Source organism: Amblyomma maculatum, chromosome 1 (genome assembly GCF_055883805.1).
Source record: "Amblyomma maculatum isolate TAMU_Amacu chromosome 1, ASM5588380v1, whole genome shotgun sequence".
Lineage (NCBI taxonomy): Eukaryota > Metazoa > Arthropoda > Arachnida > Ixodida > Ixodidae > Amblyomma > Amblyomma maculatum.
Genome location: NC_139344.1, coordinates 161626036 through 161645029, shown reverse-complemented (window position 1 = coordinate 161645029; position 18994 = coordinate 161626036). Strand labels below are relative to the sequence as shown.

General features: G+C 45.2%; 1 protein-coding gene across 4 annotated transcripts in view; it reads right to left on the bottom strand.

The window, feature by feature from the left end:
• poe (E3 ubiquitin-protein ligase-like protein poe) overlaps positions 1–18994 on the bottom strand; it is a 298383-nt gene that overhangs the window by 20177 nt on the left and 259212 nt on the right. For all 4 annotated transcript variants that reach the window (XM_084589458.1, XM_084589460.1, XM_084589459.1 and 1 more), the window contains 4 exons: positions 9296–9519; positions 7277–7426; positions 3654–3852; positions 3271–3509 (listed from right to left, as the gene is read on the bottom strand). In XM_084589458.1, the coding sequence (XP_084445584.1) occupies positions 3271–3509; positions 3654–3852; positions 7277–7426; positions 9296–9519 (812 nt within the window). The remainder of the gene's footprint in view (positions 1–3270; positions 3510–3653; positions 3853–7276; positions 7427–9295; positions 9520–18994) is intronic.

The following is an 18994-nucleotide window of genomic DNA, read 5'->3' as shown; positions in this document are numbered from 1 at the left end:
TGCATCACATGCATGTACCAGCAGCATCCTTGACAATCGGATGAGAACAAACTTTAGCCGAGACAGACCGTATTTTGTATTTGCCCTATTATAGGTCAATTTTGCTGGCAGCTTGGAATCTGAGAGTGAAACAAAATCATAATGATAGGGGCACTGCGTGTAAAGCCTGCAGTGCGAAAGTTTCAGAACACGTCATGCCAGCCAGAACGGCAAAGCGCTCAACAAAAATGCCGTATTTACTCGTGTAATCGACCCACTTTTCTTAAAAAAAAAAAAATTGACGTCACGGGAGGACACAATCTACAAGATTTTGTTTTCTTTTTGCAAGAGGTGTTCAGCGATCATGACGTTGCCATTTAGCATTGTTCGCTTCAAAAGGCTTTTGCTGCTAATCACAAGTTCCAGCAATTTTGTGGCAGTGGATGGCACCCACCCCAGTCGCTGCATGATAAGTGAACATACTGAAAACCAGGCTTGCGCAACCGTAAAATTAAAACTGCGGAAATGATAGGCCAGAGGCAGTTCCACGGTTTTAATTTTACAATGTCCCACCAAATGCCCTAGAGCCAACTGCATCTACTTGCACAACCGAATGAGTCGAGCAAGCCACCGGCGGCATTTATATCAAGGTCGCTGGCACTCTACCAAGTTCACCTCACTCCCCATCACAACTAGAGCTAACGCCAAGAGACACACCATGATGTTCTTTCAGCATAGCATTTTGACATGCCACGAAATGCGCTGTGGACTGCGATGGTGCGAAACAGAGGGACGGGCAAACAATTAACTTTTTCTTATTTTGGGGGGGGGGGGGGGTTCTCAGCACTAAAAGTGAGAGGCGATTCATTATGCGAGTAAATACGGTATGCGTACGTGAGCAAAAGACTGCCGTACCCAAGGTAGCCGTGTACACGTGGGCGATGGAAATAAACAATGACGTCCCAGTTAAAGTCCCTGGATTACCTGATCTACAGACTGTAGTTCCCATTTGCGAATGCTGTATGATGATGATGATATCAGTGGCAACGTCTGGCGGCAGCTTGGAGTATTAGGCGTTACACTTGCTCCTTGCTTTGTGCACACGGAGAAAAATGATGCGCCCTTGTCCGTTTTCTATCACTCATTATGCCCCCGATATACAAAAGAACATCCGTTGCCCTTGTTAGCACTATTATTGCTAGTCTTTTTGCTTATTTCACACATCTACTAGCAGTACTCCATGAATCTGCTGTTATTTTATTTGGACAGCTAAAACATAGGAACATCTACAAACCGAAATTTGCAATGTAACGAAATTTTAGGCCGCAATAAGGATTGTTTAGGGCCATAATGGGTCCCAGTCTTCTACATTGTCTCTCAGCTTATGCTATAATGTCACACAACCAAAACGAAGGAGTAGCCTGCCATGATGGTAGCAGTAACCTGTCGCTACATAAATCTTAAGGAAAATAATTCAATATCAACTATGTACACATGCACCCTGGGAATATCAGGGCTCAAAAATATTCAAAATGATATATACATACTGTACGAGGTTGAGCTACTGAAGTGCCCCATATGCTTTTTCTCAAATATGCCAACCAGTGGTTCTAGCTGTAATTTACCAACACGAATTTTGCTAGGAAAACAAGAAACAAAAACAAATTAGTAGGCATCTTTTAAAATGCAAGTATCGTTAGTGGTTTGGTTAATGAGGTTTAATGGTCCAAATTGACTTAGACTATGAGTTATGAAAGAGCACTGAACAAGGGTAGAATGGGGAAGCCTCAGTTCACAGTTCGAGCCAACGTTTCGACAAGTAGACTTGTATATTCATCTGACCCAGACGAAGACAAGTCCACTTGTCGAAACATTGGCTCGAACTGAGGCTTCTCTCCTACCCTTGTTCAGTGCTCTTTTATACCGTGTAGCCATCCGTGTAGCCAGGGACGTAATGGAGGCCTCAAGGTAATTTTGACCACCTGAGGTTCTTTTAACGTGCACTGACATCCCACAGCACACCGGTGCCTAGTGCTTTGTCTCCATCAAAACGTAGTAACCGCAGCCGGGTTTGAACCTGTGTCCCCCAGCTCAATTGTGTCCCAACATAGCCTCCTTTATACACTCTATGCCTGGCAACTCCATGCTCCGCAGCCGTCGCCGCCACTTCTCCCGTGTTGAGAAGTTACGCTGCTGGCTGCAGAGAGATGGCGACAGCGACGCAGGGTCACCCTCACCAGGCGAGAGCCGGGTGCACCGTTTTGCAAAGCGATCCAGATAGCCACGAGCTGCCGCTTTCTCGCTATTTCGTGGACTGTTTTGCAATGAGCAAGGTCATGTTTCTACTTTTCTTTGCCTTCGGGTGCTGCAGGAATACAGCATTGTACCAAGTGGTAAGTGCCAGCTTTGCTTTGTCCTTCCGGCGATCGCTGTGTAGTGTTCAGATGCTTTGAGGCTTGTAAAAAATAGTGACAGCACCAAAAACTGTGTTTATTAAGAGTCAATACTGCAATAGTAATGTTGGATGTGCACGTGTGCTTTCTGGACTGAAATGCTAATTGCTTCCCTGCCTAGCTCGTCTGCGTAGTGTGTTGGATGTGATCCTGCGAAGTGTTTTTTTTTTTTTTTTTGCAGTATATGCTAATTACGAAATTTTGTGATAAAAAAGAAACACAAGATTTACCTATTGTGAAGATGACTACTTTAAAGTGGGTTAAACATAAAATGTCATATAGCGTTGGTGTTATTGCCTAACAAGTATCATGATCACTTGTTATGCTTAGAGGATGTCGGCCTTACAAGTAAATATGCTGAATATGCACGATTCATGCTTAGGGACAAATATCCCGCGAGCGACTAACAGCGACCCCATCCCACACCGACATTCGTACCCGTGCACCTCGACACCTACGTCAGTGGTGTCGAGCAGCGCCGCACAACTTTACCTGACGGCACCGCTCTATTGTTCGCATGGCGCGTTGACAGGCACAGAGAGTTTATAAAGGAGGCTATGGTCCCAATCACCCGCCTCAAGAGTCGTTTTCAGTATAATTCAATAAAATATCCAACTTTCTTTTGCCATGTCTGAAGCTAGACAATCTAAATTGATTTACACTGGAACATTAAAGCCGAAGTGCAGATAAGTGCGTGTCACAAAAAAAAAACCAAGGAAAAAACAACCCAGAAAATCTAGCGACAATTAACTACACCAAATAGCGTGGAAGGCATTTCTCATGTCTGCCCAGGTACCATGATTTGTCGTCACCAGCAACTGAGGCAGAGCCAACTTACCTAACAGCGGCCATGTGGCAGTCAACATGGACAATATTAAAGTGGGTGACAGTAGAGTAACCAGGTGTCTTGCGGGGTTTGGCTTCAAAATCATCCAGGTTGCATCGCTTGGTGAATGTGTAGATACCAAGTAGCTTGCCAGGCTGAAACTTGTATCCCTCCCGGCATATGATGCACACGAGGCCCGCTTCTTCTCCCAGATCCTCCATCTGCTTGAGGATTGAGCTCTTGGCTGTTACCTGCACAACAAAAGCGTGTCAGCAAAGGTGAGACACACAGGGTCATAAGCATTTCTGCAACAAAGAGGACCATACCAAAACATGCCCTCCAGAATTAGGATTTCAGCTTGTGCACTAAACATCACTGTGCCCACTCATACTCACTTGTCCCTTCTCGTTGGTGTGCATGCCCAGCTCGCCCAGTTGTTTCTCGCGCATGGCCATTGCCAACCGCTTCTTCTCATCTCTGGTCTGCTTGCGGACCTCCTCAATCTTTTCACCTACGTTGGGATTCTCCTTCAAGGCCTCCATCAAATTCTCAGCCAGTGAGCCAACGTGCTCATCACTCGACACCTGCTCCAACCTGCAGACCAAACAATCCAAATCAAACAAGGCAGTCCAACTGAGAGCTGTCATTAACAGTCCTATGCAGTTTTTTTGCTACTATCAGCCTTTCACAGTAGAACCTCCTTGCAAGTTGCAGACTGTTTTGAAGCCCTGAAATTACAAGAAACCACATCAAAGAAACAGAACACTATTTTCAGCATCCATTTTTTTTTTGTTCACGCAACGGAAAGCTTACTTGAAGTGAACGATTCTATAACAGTTTTGTTAGAAGTGAAGTAGAAAATTTTCGATCAGTTTATGTGCCCATTTTAATGCAGTCCAATAATAGAAACTGATCCGCGAGTACAATACTGATTTCACGTCAGCAAAAGCGCTGTACTGAAAATATATATATATATATCACCTACCAGATAGCACTTAAGCATTTTTAATACAGAATAGCATCTCCTTCAGTTTGCACATGCAAAGCTGTTACGGCATGGCCAGATGTACACGTATCTTTACTGCATTGCAGTTACAGCTTCATCCAAAATGATGGTGATGTAAAACAGCAAGTTGCCATCTAATCACGAAAGCTAAAAGCATGCAATCAGCGATGCGAAGGGAGAGTTGCTTTTAAGTGAAGGGTGCACTAGAGAAAGTGCAAAATTATGACAGCAGCTAATAGATTTGCACTGCCACTGCCTTGCTTCATAAAGCAGTATTGACACCAATTTTCGAAGCACTGGAAGGAATACAATTGTCTTCCTGGTTACATAGAGGTGCTCCCCAAGCAATCCTAACCTCCTACGCTGCCACTAAGATATTTCAATTTGATTTTAGTTACAAGCCGGGAGAATGACTCCATTTTTCAAAATGTATCGACAGCGATATCGCTGTGATGAAAACGTGTACATATGTGAACAACATGACGTCATCAAACAACTGTGACGTAGAGTCATCAGAGCAAAAAGAAGTGATGACACAGAGTAGCTCGTCGTGTCTGTGTAGATTGCGCACCTTTGGAAAGTTCTGCGCTTCTGCTCGATTGACTCGATAGCCTTTCACGCTGTCTGTATTGGTGCATGTCACGACGTGTTTTACGAACGCAAAGCTTAGATATACTTTGTGTGCGCACACGTACACACATATATATGGGGCTCCGTAAAGGGGAAGCAGAATTTTGAGTTCACTCGCTTCATTTTACGCCACAACTTGAACCTGGTGTACATGGTGACAGACATACTCAGACACCAATGACATGCCTGCACAAGAGTGAAGCTTTCGGCAACGGTGTCTCCTGCTGGTGCGCCGGAAGTAACTGCGCTGTGCCCCGCCTGCCCTAGATGTCGTTAGGCCTAGCCGGTTTCGCATCAAAGAGGTCGCAGACTGCTTTTCAGAACGGGCTAACATATCAAGAGGCTTTATGCTAACACTGCAAAAAGTACTGGTCTTTCGCACCGCTTTACTGGGCAGCACATGTAACACTTAAAAAATATTCTTGATTTGCGCGATGCCTTCAGCAGCAGAGCTAGCAGATGCCAGGTGAGTCACACCAGGAAATTGAGCAGCAATTAAAGTAGCTGAGGAAAAAAACCTTATTTGTATCGCTGTGATCACTTCTGCCAGCACCCCAGTATTGGCTAAACAATCCTCCTAATTTATTTGTCATAAAAATGTCCTCTAGAAGGGGTTGTTATGTATGCGAATAACAGCAATCCGCGATAAATTAGCGACAGCAAAGATTGCATTGACGGCGCCTGATGGCACCACTTGCTTGGACGGCGGAACACAGGCCTACCCCGTCGGGACCAATCAGCACGTGAGTACAGGAGCCGTGCGCTGTAGCCGCGCGGTGAAGCAGGCAACGGTGGCTGATCGCAGGCGAATCGTGCTATGCTGTAACTATATATTAAAGCACTTTTTTGGACGCTGGCTTAGCCGACAGCATTTGCAAACAGGGCTGAGGGAGCAGCATCTTCCTTTGTTCAACATGTCTCACCAGCTGACATTCCCACATGTCAACCGATGAAGCTTTCGTTGCTGCTGCTTCGTGCTTTGTCGCTTGAGTTGCTGGCGAGTGGGTTGAAATCAAGACGTGCAATGTCGGCAACATTCATGTCATTGGGAGAAATAAAGCTGATGTCCAAAGCTATGCTGAAGTGCCGCTCGAATGTGATATTTTCTAGCAAATGTGATCGCAAGCAGACGACAAATGCTATCCGCATGCATCATTATACAGTAGAACCTCGGTGATACGAGTCACGGGGTCGCGAAAAAGTTCATATCATCCGAACATTCGTATCATCAAAACGAACAAAAATAAGTATGCAGAAGCATAGGAAAGGCAGTCACGCATATCTGCTTACGTCCTAGAAGGTTTATTATGGTCGCGCGATCACAGCTCGTCACTCACAGCGCGACAGGCGGTCACAACGCGTGCAGCACAACAAGAGATGGCGATGTGCCAGCCGCACGGTGCCGCAGACTGCTCACGATGCATACAGCGCGACTAGTGGTCGTGCGCGCCAGCTGCCGCGTGTGCCACTGACTACTACTCACGGCCGCCCGTCGCTGCAAACCTTTCGCGATTTGAAAACGATCGCGATGTCAGCAAAGTGCGATCCGCCCGTCGTCACATACCTCTAGAGGCATGTACAGCACGATTGGAGATGGTGACATGCTGCACGGTGCCGCAAGCTGCTCGCGGAGCCAGCGATACCCGGTCCGTGCGCACCCGCCGCATACACCGCCACCAGCTATGGCGGTTACGACATCTGCGGTTTGTGGGCCACGCGCTGCTGAAAACTTTTAGTGGCGTGAGCCCGACAGAAAATCGCGGCGTCGGCGAGGTGCGGAACATGCATCACAGCAAACTGCTCGTGATGCGTACATACAGAGCGGCTGGCGATCGCGGAGTCAACGATGTGCGGGCAATGCGTAGTGCTCAAGGTTGCAGTCGCAGTTCACGCGTTCGTATGATCCGTTGCGGCGCGGGAGAGTGTTCGGACCATCTGAAATTTTGCTCATTGTACGCAATGACTCTGGCCGGGGAATTTCGCGAATTCGTATCATTCCGAAATTCGCATCAACCGGATACGTATCACCGAGATTTTACTGTATTCCGCATTCACGGCATCACCAGTCTTGCCAAGGGGCGCTCGTGTGGCGTTCTCGCATCTTTGACATCATCGGGTGCTCACGCTCGGAGAGACAAACTGAAAATGGTCCTGATAAGTGCCCCAATAATCAATTAACTGAGCTGTGCTGGGGCTTTTTGGGTTGCAATGCCTCTGTTTTGGACCACTGAGGATTGATTTAAGCAAAATATCAAAACAGAAAATATATGTGTTTATACTCCTTTAATAAGAACTGTCTCTTAATGATAGATGACAGCCTCCTACGCATACTTGGGGCTTCTGAATATGAAGGCCGAGTGTACAGAATGCCGTAGCACATACCTGTGAATGATAGGGATGCACTCTGTGCTGACTAGGACTTGGGTTTTCTCATGTCCTCGGCTCAAGCCCGTCAAGATGCGAAGCACATACTTGAGCGCCGGCTTGGAGGTGAACTCCTTCCAGTTCTCAGAAGCTGACAGCAGTGAACTTCTGTGAATGCAACCACAGAAAAAAAAAGAAAGCATAGGGCAACATAATTTGCAAGAGCTTGATAATGTGCAAGGAGTCCTCAAAACTGCATAACTAGAAGCAGAATAAAATTCTTATGTGAAATAAAAAAATAAAAAATTGGGTGAGGTGGGGGAAGGACACTTGAGCTCCCTCTTTATCTTGGATCACTTTGATATCTGATTTCACTTTCCTATATATGTAGGTACAGTTTCCCTAATAAAACCAGTGGAAAGTTTGCGCTCTGTCCTGTTGTCATGCCTCTTTCTTCTACTTATTGCGCAAGCTCCTTTCGCATTACACTTGCTCCCCCCGCTTCCCTTTGCTTGCAGACGCAATTTTGGGCCCGCTTTCCTCCTCTCCCTATCCTCCTAGCAAAAAAAGTATCATCAATGCACTGCCACTTGACGCTTCCACGAAAGGAGATGCCCTCGCATTCGATCTAGGTGACTGCGCAAGTGTCGTGACCAATGGGGCGAAGAGCAGATGGAGCGGTAGCTTTGCATGTCATCTGCTAGCCGAAAAACGCACACACGAAATTGCGGTTATCAATGCGCATAAGGCAACCTGTATTTTAAGATAAAACTAGGATAAGCCTCGACCGTGTAGTTTTTTTTTTGTTTTTTCTGTACGTGCCCATGAGGATGAATCGACAGAGGCATGTAGATGACAAACCACACAATGGGATCACCGGCGTGCAGGCGGTGCGGCACAAGGCGCGGCAGACGTGCGAGTTACGTACTGTGTACTGTTGTTTCAATGGTGATGGTACGAAAGCACAGCGTGGATGATGAACTGTTTTGTCAGCTGTGATTCAGCTAGGTATAGCAAAAAGAAAAACAACAACGAAAAACTGTCTTTTTTTGTAATTATAATACCGTGTGCATAACACTCACAGGTCTGTTCTCCATGGAATGAAAGAGAAAACACAGACTTGAAACGTGTTATCTGTGTGGCGACCTGTGCATATAGGAAGGAGCCAGCAAGGCGCGGAAGGTGAGCTGTACAACGCAAATGACAAACCCAACTGCAAGAGATATATGCCAGTGGTGATACAAGCAAGGGACAACACAGAAGTGTAGTTCAGACAATGTAGACAACAAACGAGATTAAAAAATATAAACGCCAGTGTTGACACAAGGGACAAGAAAATGCAGTGACAAAAAACAGACTGATGCGGTGACACTACGAAACCAGTGGAGCAGCGGCAGCATGCGTCACCAGCGTCAATGTTAAATCTGAGCGCCACCTATCGGAACCGCCATAAAGCTTTCTCCAATATAGCGAAATTTCACCCTTTGCAACAGTGGAATCGGCACTCCTGTTTATCTTACTCTTGGTCAATTTCAAAGCAGCAACAAGGCTGCTTAAGTAAAAACCAGCAGAAACCAGCAGATGTACCACCACAAAAAAGTCACCATGTTTCTCCTCATGAATGTTTCCACGGGAATGGGCACCTCGTATTTTGACTCGTTGGCTTTCACTGATGATATGCCCCTTTGTATCTAAACACTGCAGGGAAGCAACCTCGATGGGTGAGCGCCGCTGTTCAGTTTTTCGTGTCACGAGCCTTGCCAGCACATGCTTGATCGTAAAACGCATTATATGACCACAATTTGACAAAATTTCGAATGCAGGAACTGGGAAATCATGTTATCCAGGAACGTATTAACCAGGCGAAAAATAGAGATTTTTCACTGCCCGCTATTTTGTGTGTATAAGATGGGAAATCGTATGAACCGGGAACATATCAACAAGGTTCTACTGTAAATCCTGGCACAGGTTGGCAAGATTTGTTAGCTGGTCACAGATGAGGTGAGAAAAAGCAGACTGAACAGCGTAGTTGCTTACTTGGCTGGCGGAGCATACACCAACAGGTACTGAATGGCGCCCTCAACGATGCCCCGTGCAACGAGCAGGTCCTTGAGCCGGTTACCATTGTCGTTCCGTTCAATGCCAGCACTCAGGTTGCAGAAGCATTCCAGCTGAACATCATCCTCGGGTGTGTGCTCCAAATCAAAGCGAATGAAATTTAGCTGCCGTCTGAAGTGGTTGATGAGGACGTCCATCTTGGCCTGGGAAGAGAAACACCACCATAAATGAATGCTCAAATCAGCAGTTCATCAAAAAAATTACGAGACACTTTGGTGACTAGAGTGGTGAAAGGCGAAAGCCTGAGTGCCGCATTCTGCTACGCATTTGTTGCGAATGTAGCGATGAATGATGCTTTGAGTAAAGAGGGTGACTACCGTTTCACATTCCTTTCTTCCTTTATGGCATGGTACATGTGTACGCGAAGAATTGTGAACAGATACTGCGCCTTTTCTATCCTGTAAATTAATTTCAAACGCCACTGACGCCTGCTGTACTAACGCCTCCTAGACATCTAGGTCTGCTTCTGTTTGCTGTGTGGTGCGCCGTTCGAAGCGGCAAATGAAAGGGCGCACGGACGCCTGGATTGGACGCCTGGTGGGGTCAGCTTCATATATACATTAATCGCCTTAGGACGTCATGGCCTGTCGTGACAGTACATCGCGCTCCTTATCGAACACAACCAGCATTTCATTGAACACATTAAAGTACGCCGGCGTTCTATAATTCTTCTACAGGAAAGGAAAGGCGCAGTATCTGTCACTAGTGGAATCTCGCTATCATTTCCACTGTAGACAAGGCAAATTATGAAGAGTGTTTCACAATCCGGGGCGTGGCGCAGTGTTAAAGCACTGGGCTGGGGATCCAAGGGATGGAGGTTCGACTCCCCGGTGGGAAACAAGGTTTATTAATTTATTTTTTAGATATCAGAGCCGCTGCAAAGACGTGACACTTTTACTGACGACAACGCTGAGCCATTAAAGGCTTGAAATATGCAGCAACCTAGGTTCACAAAGTGTTTTTGAAAATGAAGCTTTGTACATAGGTGATACCGATAGGAGTGAACTTTTCCACTGCACTGTAGCTAAACATCGATGTAATGATGTAATGACCTTCAATGTATCAAAATAATTTGTTTTTCACAACTTCATGTAGTTGTGGCTTCAGCATAAGGAAGCAAATTTTACTGCACTTTCAATCTAGTGAAATTTTACTGCTGGCTTGAGAAGAACCCAAGCAAAATTGTAATGCGAGCTTGAAAGGTTGAGTTGGGCGCGCACCAGAGCAAGTATGTGGCAGTGGGTGCCGTCTGGAAGGCAGACGAAGAGCACGTGGCCGATGTAAATACGGATGCTGAATGGCGCAAATGGCGCAGCACGGCTCCTGTTGCGCCATCAGTGAATCCACTGTTGGCATGGCAGACTGCACAATGCGCAGCCAGCAATACCAGACGCAGTTAACGCAGCATGTCACAATGTTTCTCAAAATGGGCTACCTGTACACAAAGGGAGCCATGCTACGATTATTGCATTTACTTATTCCTGTAAAGCTCAGTAAAAAGAAAGGAAGACTCAGCACACCTGTCTGCCTGACAACCTCATTTCCCACTCAGCTGCTACGCAAACTAACATGCCAACTCGCCCTTGCTATGGAAAGCGACAATGTGTACCTTGGACCCTGTTCAAATTCATCTGGTGTGATGAATGGCACTCCTCCCACTGTCATCGACATGGGGGAAGTGAGGAAGGAAAGCCAAGTGTGGCCCGTGGCTGCTCGGCTTCATTTTCCTGGCTCCCAAATCCCACTATATGGGTGCATCGTACCCATCCCCCCTCATGTAGACTCTACTTTCACCACAATTTAAGGCTTTCCCAGTGGATGATCTGTGAAATGTGTCAGGTGACAAATTTCGACACGGAAAAATCTGCAGTTTACTTAAAGCTAAAATTTTGCAGACTTCATTACATAGATGTTTATTTGTACCTTTTGAAAAATATCAAAGTAGCTTACGTGTATCACTTATTTTTTAGATGTTAACATTTTCACTAGGCAGGGGCATAAACTATTAAAATGTTTTGCACAAATTTAGTTTATCACAATACCCTTTTTACTCTTTAGAATATGAAGAGAGGCTCATTTTTTCACTGTGCGCTGTGTTGACAAAGAGGATGCAAATGAAAGACTGGACACTCAGACAGGAGGGGTCCATAGCATCCGCAGTAATAACCTTGAATATTCCGCCTAACTGTAAAGTATTTTATGTTCGATTTTATGTGAAATTTTGGTATTCGAAATACATTAATCTTGGGTGAGTAACATTATTAGAATGCTTCCTCCTTGTGGTTTCAACACAGCACACGTCCGGTGAGGAGGCATATTTTTTCAGGCAACGTCTTAAGTTTTAGAAAAATACATCGGTTTTAAAATGTCTACTGTGCCATTCAACCATTTTTGATTGCGAAAAGTATTCAAAATATGCGCTTCAAAAATTATTCAAGGAAAATTACTGTTTGTTCGAAATTAGCTTGGAACCAAGAATACTGTTTGCAAACGCCTAGTCAGCAAACCAGCCTGTGCAGTTACCTTTAACTTTCATGAAACCCAATCCTACAGACTAAAGGCTCGTTCACACTTGCAACTCGAAGAGGTCGTGTAACCTATTTCATTGAAACGAGTCTCAAATGGGCGCACTGGTCGAAAAGTGACAGTAGCGTGGTTTTTTGGGCTTGTTGGTACACGATTCCAACACACTATAGCGCAGCAAAAGACGACAAGATACGAACACCACGAGCGCTAACTCCCAACAAATTTTATTCTCCTGAAGCATCATATATAAACGCCAGAAATACAGGAATCACATGTGCCAACAGTCTAAGGAATTTATCTAAGGAATTGATACTGTTGGCACATGTGATTCCTGTTTTTCTAGCGTTTATATATGATGCTTCAGGAGAATAAAATTTGTTGGAAGTTAGCGCTCGTGGTGTTCGTCTCTCGTCTCTTGTGTCCTCGTCTTTTGCTGCGCTATAGTGTATTGGAAAAGTGACAGTCTAAGGCCGTTCGAGCACTGTTCGATTTTCCAGCTTTCCTACTGCTGGTTGCAAACTGGTAACCAATCAGCAGCACAGGTGGATTGAATGAAACTTATTTTTATATCCGGTTTCTCACTGCTGGTGAACAGCCAGGATCACCAAGTCTCGTTCTGAGCAAGATCAATTCGAGAAAGTGGCCTGCGGGTCGCTTTTGCCAGTGTGAACATTGGTCAAGCTGAGTGGCTCTTTGGTAGCATGCCCTTCAGAAATATGTTTGAACGAGCATGAACACCATGTTTACAAAGGTGATGATCGCGGACACCGCAGAACACTGGGGATGAAAAGTAGGCCTCACATCCTTAGCAATACAGTAAAACAATGATGCCTTTAAAAAAATGCAAGAGAAAAGGTATCCAGAAAAACTTATCCAAATTGCATGACCGAAAAATTTAGCTACTGAACGAGGTAAAAATGCACTTAGAATTAAAATTTCACTGCATAAAAGTTTCACACACCTCAAGTATGCACAGCTCATTTTTTTCTCTCTCGCAGAATTCAGTCTGTATTTGCGTTGCACTAAGTGCAGAAGAGATTCAGTATCCAATCTCGTCCGTAGAAGCCAATGACGAGCCGGGATCACTTCCTTGGTTGTTTCCAGATGCTTCACCCTCTAACACCAGTAACATGTGAAAAAGCAATTGCGATGACTTACAGTCGCTGTGCTTTTGCTCCTGATGCGTCCCCTGGACCCGGCCTGCTTGTATTCAAGCGAACAGTTGTAGTTAATAAAATGGTTCAACCCTATGCTCCTACGGCACCACAAAGAGGCCACCGTGGTTTTCCTAATGAAGAGTGATGTTTTCGTGGGAACGGGCGCCTCATATGTTAGCTCGTTGGCTTTGTTTTATGCTTCGCTCCTTTGCACCTAGACGCTGTAGGAAAGCAACTGTGAGGAGCGAGCGCTGATGATCAGTTTTTCATGTCACGAGCTCTCGTTAGCACATGTCCGGTTGATAGCAAAACATATTAAAGTTAAAGCTCGCTAATCTGAAGCTCGATAATTAGAATTTTCGGATAATTCGAACTACACTACTTGGTCCGCCCAAGCTCTATAGAGGTCTGTGTATAAAAAAAGCCTGTTAATTCGAACACAAGTTGGTTCTACTACAGATACAGTCGAGTCCACTTATAACGATATCGGTTTTAACAATGTATCGGTTATAACAATGAAAGCCTGCTGTACCGTCTACTTTTGTATGTTTTCTATGGTAAAATAACCCACTTACTACAATGCCCCCTTGCCACATTATCAGTTATAACAATGAAGTCTCGCTCCTGAGTTCTCGTGCCAAAAGGTAGCTGAATGCGAAATCCTTGAAAAGAAAAAAAAAGGGAAGAAATTTCAGCTGCTGCACCCTCCCCGCCGCGCGCTTATACAATAGAACCTGTTTTCTGGCCTTCTCCGCATTGTAAGCCCGTGCGCCTTTCTCCCGCTGCCCTTCCAACCCTCAGAACACAAATGGACTGCGCCCATAGCTCTGCGCTGCGCCACCCTCCGAAACACAAATGGACTTCGCCAACGCGCCGACAGCGCTGATCCGCTATCTGCTCACTCACCCGCTCGCCCCTCATTTTGCGCCGTTCTGCAAACAGTTCTGGCCGGTGCGGTGGTCGGCAGCACCGGAGGGTAGCGATTGGCAGCTACGACGGAGGCTGCCTGCTCATCTCTTCCTTGCAGCTAAATGCTCATTAATTTGGAAATACGAATAAGTATTTCTGTCGGCGCATCCCAGCCAACGTCTATGGAAGTCTATGATGTCGGAGAGGCGCTAGGGGTCTCCAAATAAAAAGCCAAATCTTTACGTGGGATAAACTTTTTTTTTTTTTTTTGCTACAGTCCTCCACCCTTCCACAGATGAGTCATCAATGAAAGCACGCAGTCAGCTACGATCATGACGCTGCCTTTTAACATTGTTTGCTTCAAAAGGCGTTTGCATTACCATTCATTCCAACGATTTTTGTGGCTGTGGACTGTGCCCGCCCCAAACACTGCATGATAAGGCGACCGCACTGCAAACAAGGCTTGCAGACCTGGACGCTCTAAGACGATTCTGAAATTTTTGTTTCCATGTACAGTCGACGACCGATTTTTCGGACACCCAATTTTTCGGACATGCTTGACTATTTGGACTTTTTCCCGGCCCCAGGACATACCTTATAAAGTCAATGTATTACGCTGCTTAAAATTTCGGACACTCTAAGGAGGGCTATTCGATTTTTCGGACATTCCAAGCGCCAGCCGGGCCAACTGCCACACATTTTGAGCGGTGTCGCCGCCATCTTGTTTGTTTACTTTTTCCTTCCATAGCCTCGAAACCGGTGTCGGCCTTGCGTGCCGCTCCTTAGCTAAACACGCTGGATCGAGGCTATAATATTTGCCTAGCAGCTTCTGTTTCCGGGACAACGTTGCTGCCGGAGTGCTTTTTTTTTTTTTTTTTTCTTTTAGCGTGATCGCTTCTACTGCCTGTTCCTCTGTGTGTTTGCCGTGTAGGCCTACCCGTGGTCATGCTGATGCGAGAACTACGTTCTGTCGCTACTGTGGCTCGTATTTTATTGAATCGGCTTCAGTTCTGTTTCCGGATTTTATAAGATTTTTTTTTTTTTCGTGCAACGCGACAGCGAGAAGGCACTCAACAGAGTCGGTGTTGTGATTCAGTGTTTGGTGGTTGTGGTGTGCATCGACAGTGGGAAAACCTACTCTGTCAATTTGCTTTGAGCACTTAGTACCCTTGCCGATGCGTGGAAGTCTGTAGCACCCACAACGCTGCGCAATAGCTTCCGCGACGCGGGATTTGTGCTGATTGAAGAGTCTGCTGCCTTGGACAAGGAGAGCGTCGTCGAGCAGTTGTCAGGCAGTGAGCAGTTCATTCACGACCTTCGCACTGCTGGTGTCGAAATTACATCGGCCGTCTCGTTTTCAAAGTTCACAGACGTGGACCACCAGTTGGAACTGTGCTCTGGGCTCATAGATACAGGAATTATTCGCTAAGTGCTTGTGGAGTCTGAGAGCGAGGACGATGATGACTCACCTGCAGCAGCACAGCCGACGCAAGCTGAGCTGATGCAAGCGAAATTCAGGTGGACCTGTTAGCACGGAAGTGGAGCGTGGTGCAGAAAAGCATGACTTTTTCTGGCCTCAAAGTGAATAGTAGGAAATAAATTGAGCTTTTTTGGGGCACATTTTTTTTTTTCGGACTGCCCGATTTTTCGGACATTTTCGTGGTCCGTTGAGAGTCCGAAAAATCGGTCGTCGACTTTACTGCTATGGGCGCTAAGCCTACTTTTCACTCTCAGTCAGCCCAACTTGACGACAGCAGCGCCACCTATCTTGCTTATGTCACAGATCAGTGTTAGTCTGTAACTGAGACATGCGACAGCTCTGGATGCCATTTCTGCCTGATGAATAGCCTACCCGGGTGGAAATTTTCTGCTGGTTTCTTGCTGAAAGCTGCTGATTTGTGCTGGAACCAGCAGGTTGCCTGCTGGATTTTTGCTGGTTGTACTGGTTCCAGCAGGGTGCTTGCTGGTTTTCCACTGGTCCCAGCAGGCGACCTGCTGGCTGTGCTGGTTCCAGCAGTGTACGTCTGCTGGTCTCAGCAGGCAACCTGCTGGCTTTGCTGGTTCCAGCAGGGTGCTTGCTGGTTTTCTTTGCTGGTTTTAAAATTTTGCTGGTTCCCTCCTGGAATGCTACTGGAACCAGCAAGTAACCCACCCAAGTTTACAAACGCATGTAATGAAGTTCATTTACGCACGTGAGAACTTGTTGCATTCCCCTATCGCGAGCTCATTCATTCTACAAAAATGCAGCACGGAAAGTATATACCCGTTTTTACACCATGTTTCTGCTCCGTGATCAAAATATCACCGTAGCTGCGAAAGACACCTTTTTAAAGAAGCTAAGCTTTTTTTTTTTTTTTTTTTCGGCCGTTAGCCGCAGTGGTATGCCGCTATGAGCTATTGCAAACATCAAAGATGCAAAAAATGTTATCTGATCTTTACAATTTTGTTTATCACGGCATAATGCATGAGGCTGTTACCGCTGTCACCTTCATCATCTGCTAGCGTAGCAGACGACGCGCCTTCGAACGATCTGGTGCAACGATCAGAGCAGAGCAAATGCAATTACGTGTAAGAGGGTATACAAATAGTAATATTAGCACAATTTGAAATATTTCAGGAGTATTTGTTCGTAACGTTTGACAAACGCGCATTTTGAGCGCTTACGACACTATCGTAACCAGTCTCCGGTTGACGCTCAACAAGCCAAAAGAAGCCGTTCCGAAGTTCAGACATTTACGTAGTGAGCTGTTTTGTGCTGGCTCGTGTTTGCGAATGGAGGAGTATTTTGTGCTTTTTACAATATTTAAACGTCGTCGTCAGTATGAATTATTTAAGACATTTTATCTGAAACATCTACGTAAGTTTGAACTGGTCAAGGTGGTGTGACAACTTCTGTCAAGACTGAGAAATGTGATGCGACATCTGCAAGGCCTAGGACCTGCGTGTGTTTGGTAAGTAAAAAAGTGCATCTCATTTCATTTTTTTTTTTTTTTTTGTAGTCCTCGCGTTGTGTAACGTCTAGTGGATTTGCGAGAGCTTATTATAGGCACGGAGGAAAAGAACAGTGACTCAAGCGCGCACCGCTGCCAGCGCAGTTCGGCAGTGATGAGAGCCGCTTACTAGTCGAGTGACTATCGAAGTGAGCTGGTAATTTTGTCGTCCCTAGTTTAAAATAGGCCATATCATTTTGCCGAAGTATCATTGGTGCTATTTTCGGCAAGTAAAATATCTTTGTCACCCGATTGTTTTTCGCTTTGTACGAACAATGGTGAACAGCCAAGGATTCAAAGAACGTCTAATCGCAAGTTAACACACTGTGCAAGTTAAGACATATTCGATACGGTTCGTTGCAAATAGACTAACTAGACTATCTTTCCATGTCAATCCATTTGCAGGGTATGGGTGTATGACTTGAGTGGCATACCAAACAAGATTAAAAGAATATGCCGCTAAACAGTCATGTCTGGCTAGCAATGGGTATACTTCTAACCTCTCTGATTTAATTTAAAGGAGCGAACAGTCTACGAGTCCAATGTAAACTTTGGGGATAATTTTTCTTTTTTAGGTTTGTTGTTGATATTGACAAGAATGAGTCTTATGATGATTTAGGGAGAAATAATATTAAATGAAAAGCGGCATTGTTTTTCCTTCCACTTTTCATTTAATATTCTTTCTCCCTAAATCATCTTAACACTCATTCTTGTCAACATCGACAACAAACCTAAAAAGACAAATTATCCCCAATATTTACCTTGGACTTCGCTTCTTTAAATTGTATCATAACGAGCCCCTCATTTCATCTAACCTTTCTGGTAATACCGCACCAGTTGTTACGTGGCATCTGCCTAAAGCAATGCAGACACTTTCCTAGGAGTGGCATTCTCATGGTTGAATGAATGAAACACCATGGGGGCGTGCGGGCATTGGTGCAGTCTGCGCAGGCACATGCAAAAGCTAGCCACCCACACATTAGTAGAAGCGCTGTTCATTGAAAATTTTCTCTAAACGTGGTTTGCATCACACTTGACCAGTTCTCTTGTGGATTTGCACCAAATATGTGGTTCTTAAGTAGATGCTTTCAATTCCCATTATTCATCTTTTATGTGCAGTAGCATGGTTTTGGTAGCATATTTTTCTGGTCTTTTTTTTTTTTTTTTTTTTTTTCCCATGCAGCTACCTTCAGGCACCATCTGAGTTGGAGCTGGAGCACACCTGCTGCAGTACCACAGTCTCGAAGGGTAAATGTGTCCATGCAGATTGCAGAATGTATATGGGCATGGAAAATAAAATTAAACTATGAGTCATGACTGAAACCTTTGCTGTTGCCTTTATTTTCTTTGTGCAGTCCAAGGCAGTCACTGCACCAAATTCTCGTAGGCTGACAAGCCCCCGGAGAACCAATCCACCAAATTCTGACTATATGCAGCCCTCGGTTGAAACCTAGCAGCCAATGGTTCCAATACCCGCTGGTCCCAGCAGCTACTGGTCCTACTGGTTTCCTGCTGGTTTCCTGCTGGGATCCTGCTGGTTCCAGCAGTGCTGGTTTATTAGCACATTCCCAGCAGCTGCTGGTCCCAGCAGCTGCTGGGAATGTGCTAATAAACCAGCACTGCTGGAACCAGCAGGATCCCAGCAGGAAACCAGCAGAATATTTTCACCTGGGTAGTTCTTGAATGTTTTACGAAACACCCCTTCAGACTTGTTTCGATGATAGGTAGTGCTAACAGAGACATTTATGATAAATTGTGCAGCAGGCAGGCACCAAATGCTCAAGGTTTAAGGGGGGATCCTGGTCTTAAGACAATATTTTTAATTTACGAGTAGATTTTGATGAAAGTTGCACCATGTATGCAGCTTTTTGTGCTGATTTCAAATATGCACATTAATTTTATGTAAGCCATTTAGTTCTGAACATATTGAGCACTTTATGTTCTTTGTTTGGAGGTGAGCTGTCATCAAAACTACAGGAGTTATAATAAAAACTGATGTATCAAATCAATTTAGAACACACAGAGAATGCAAAAAT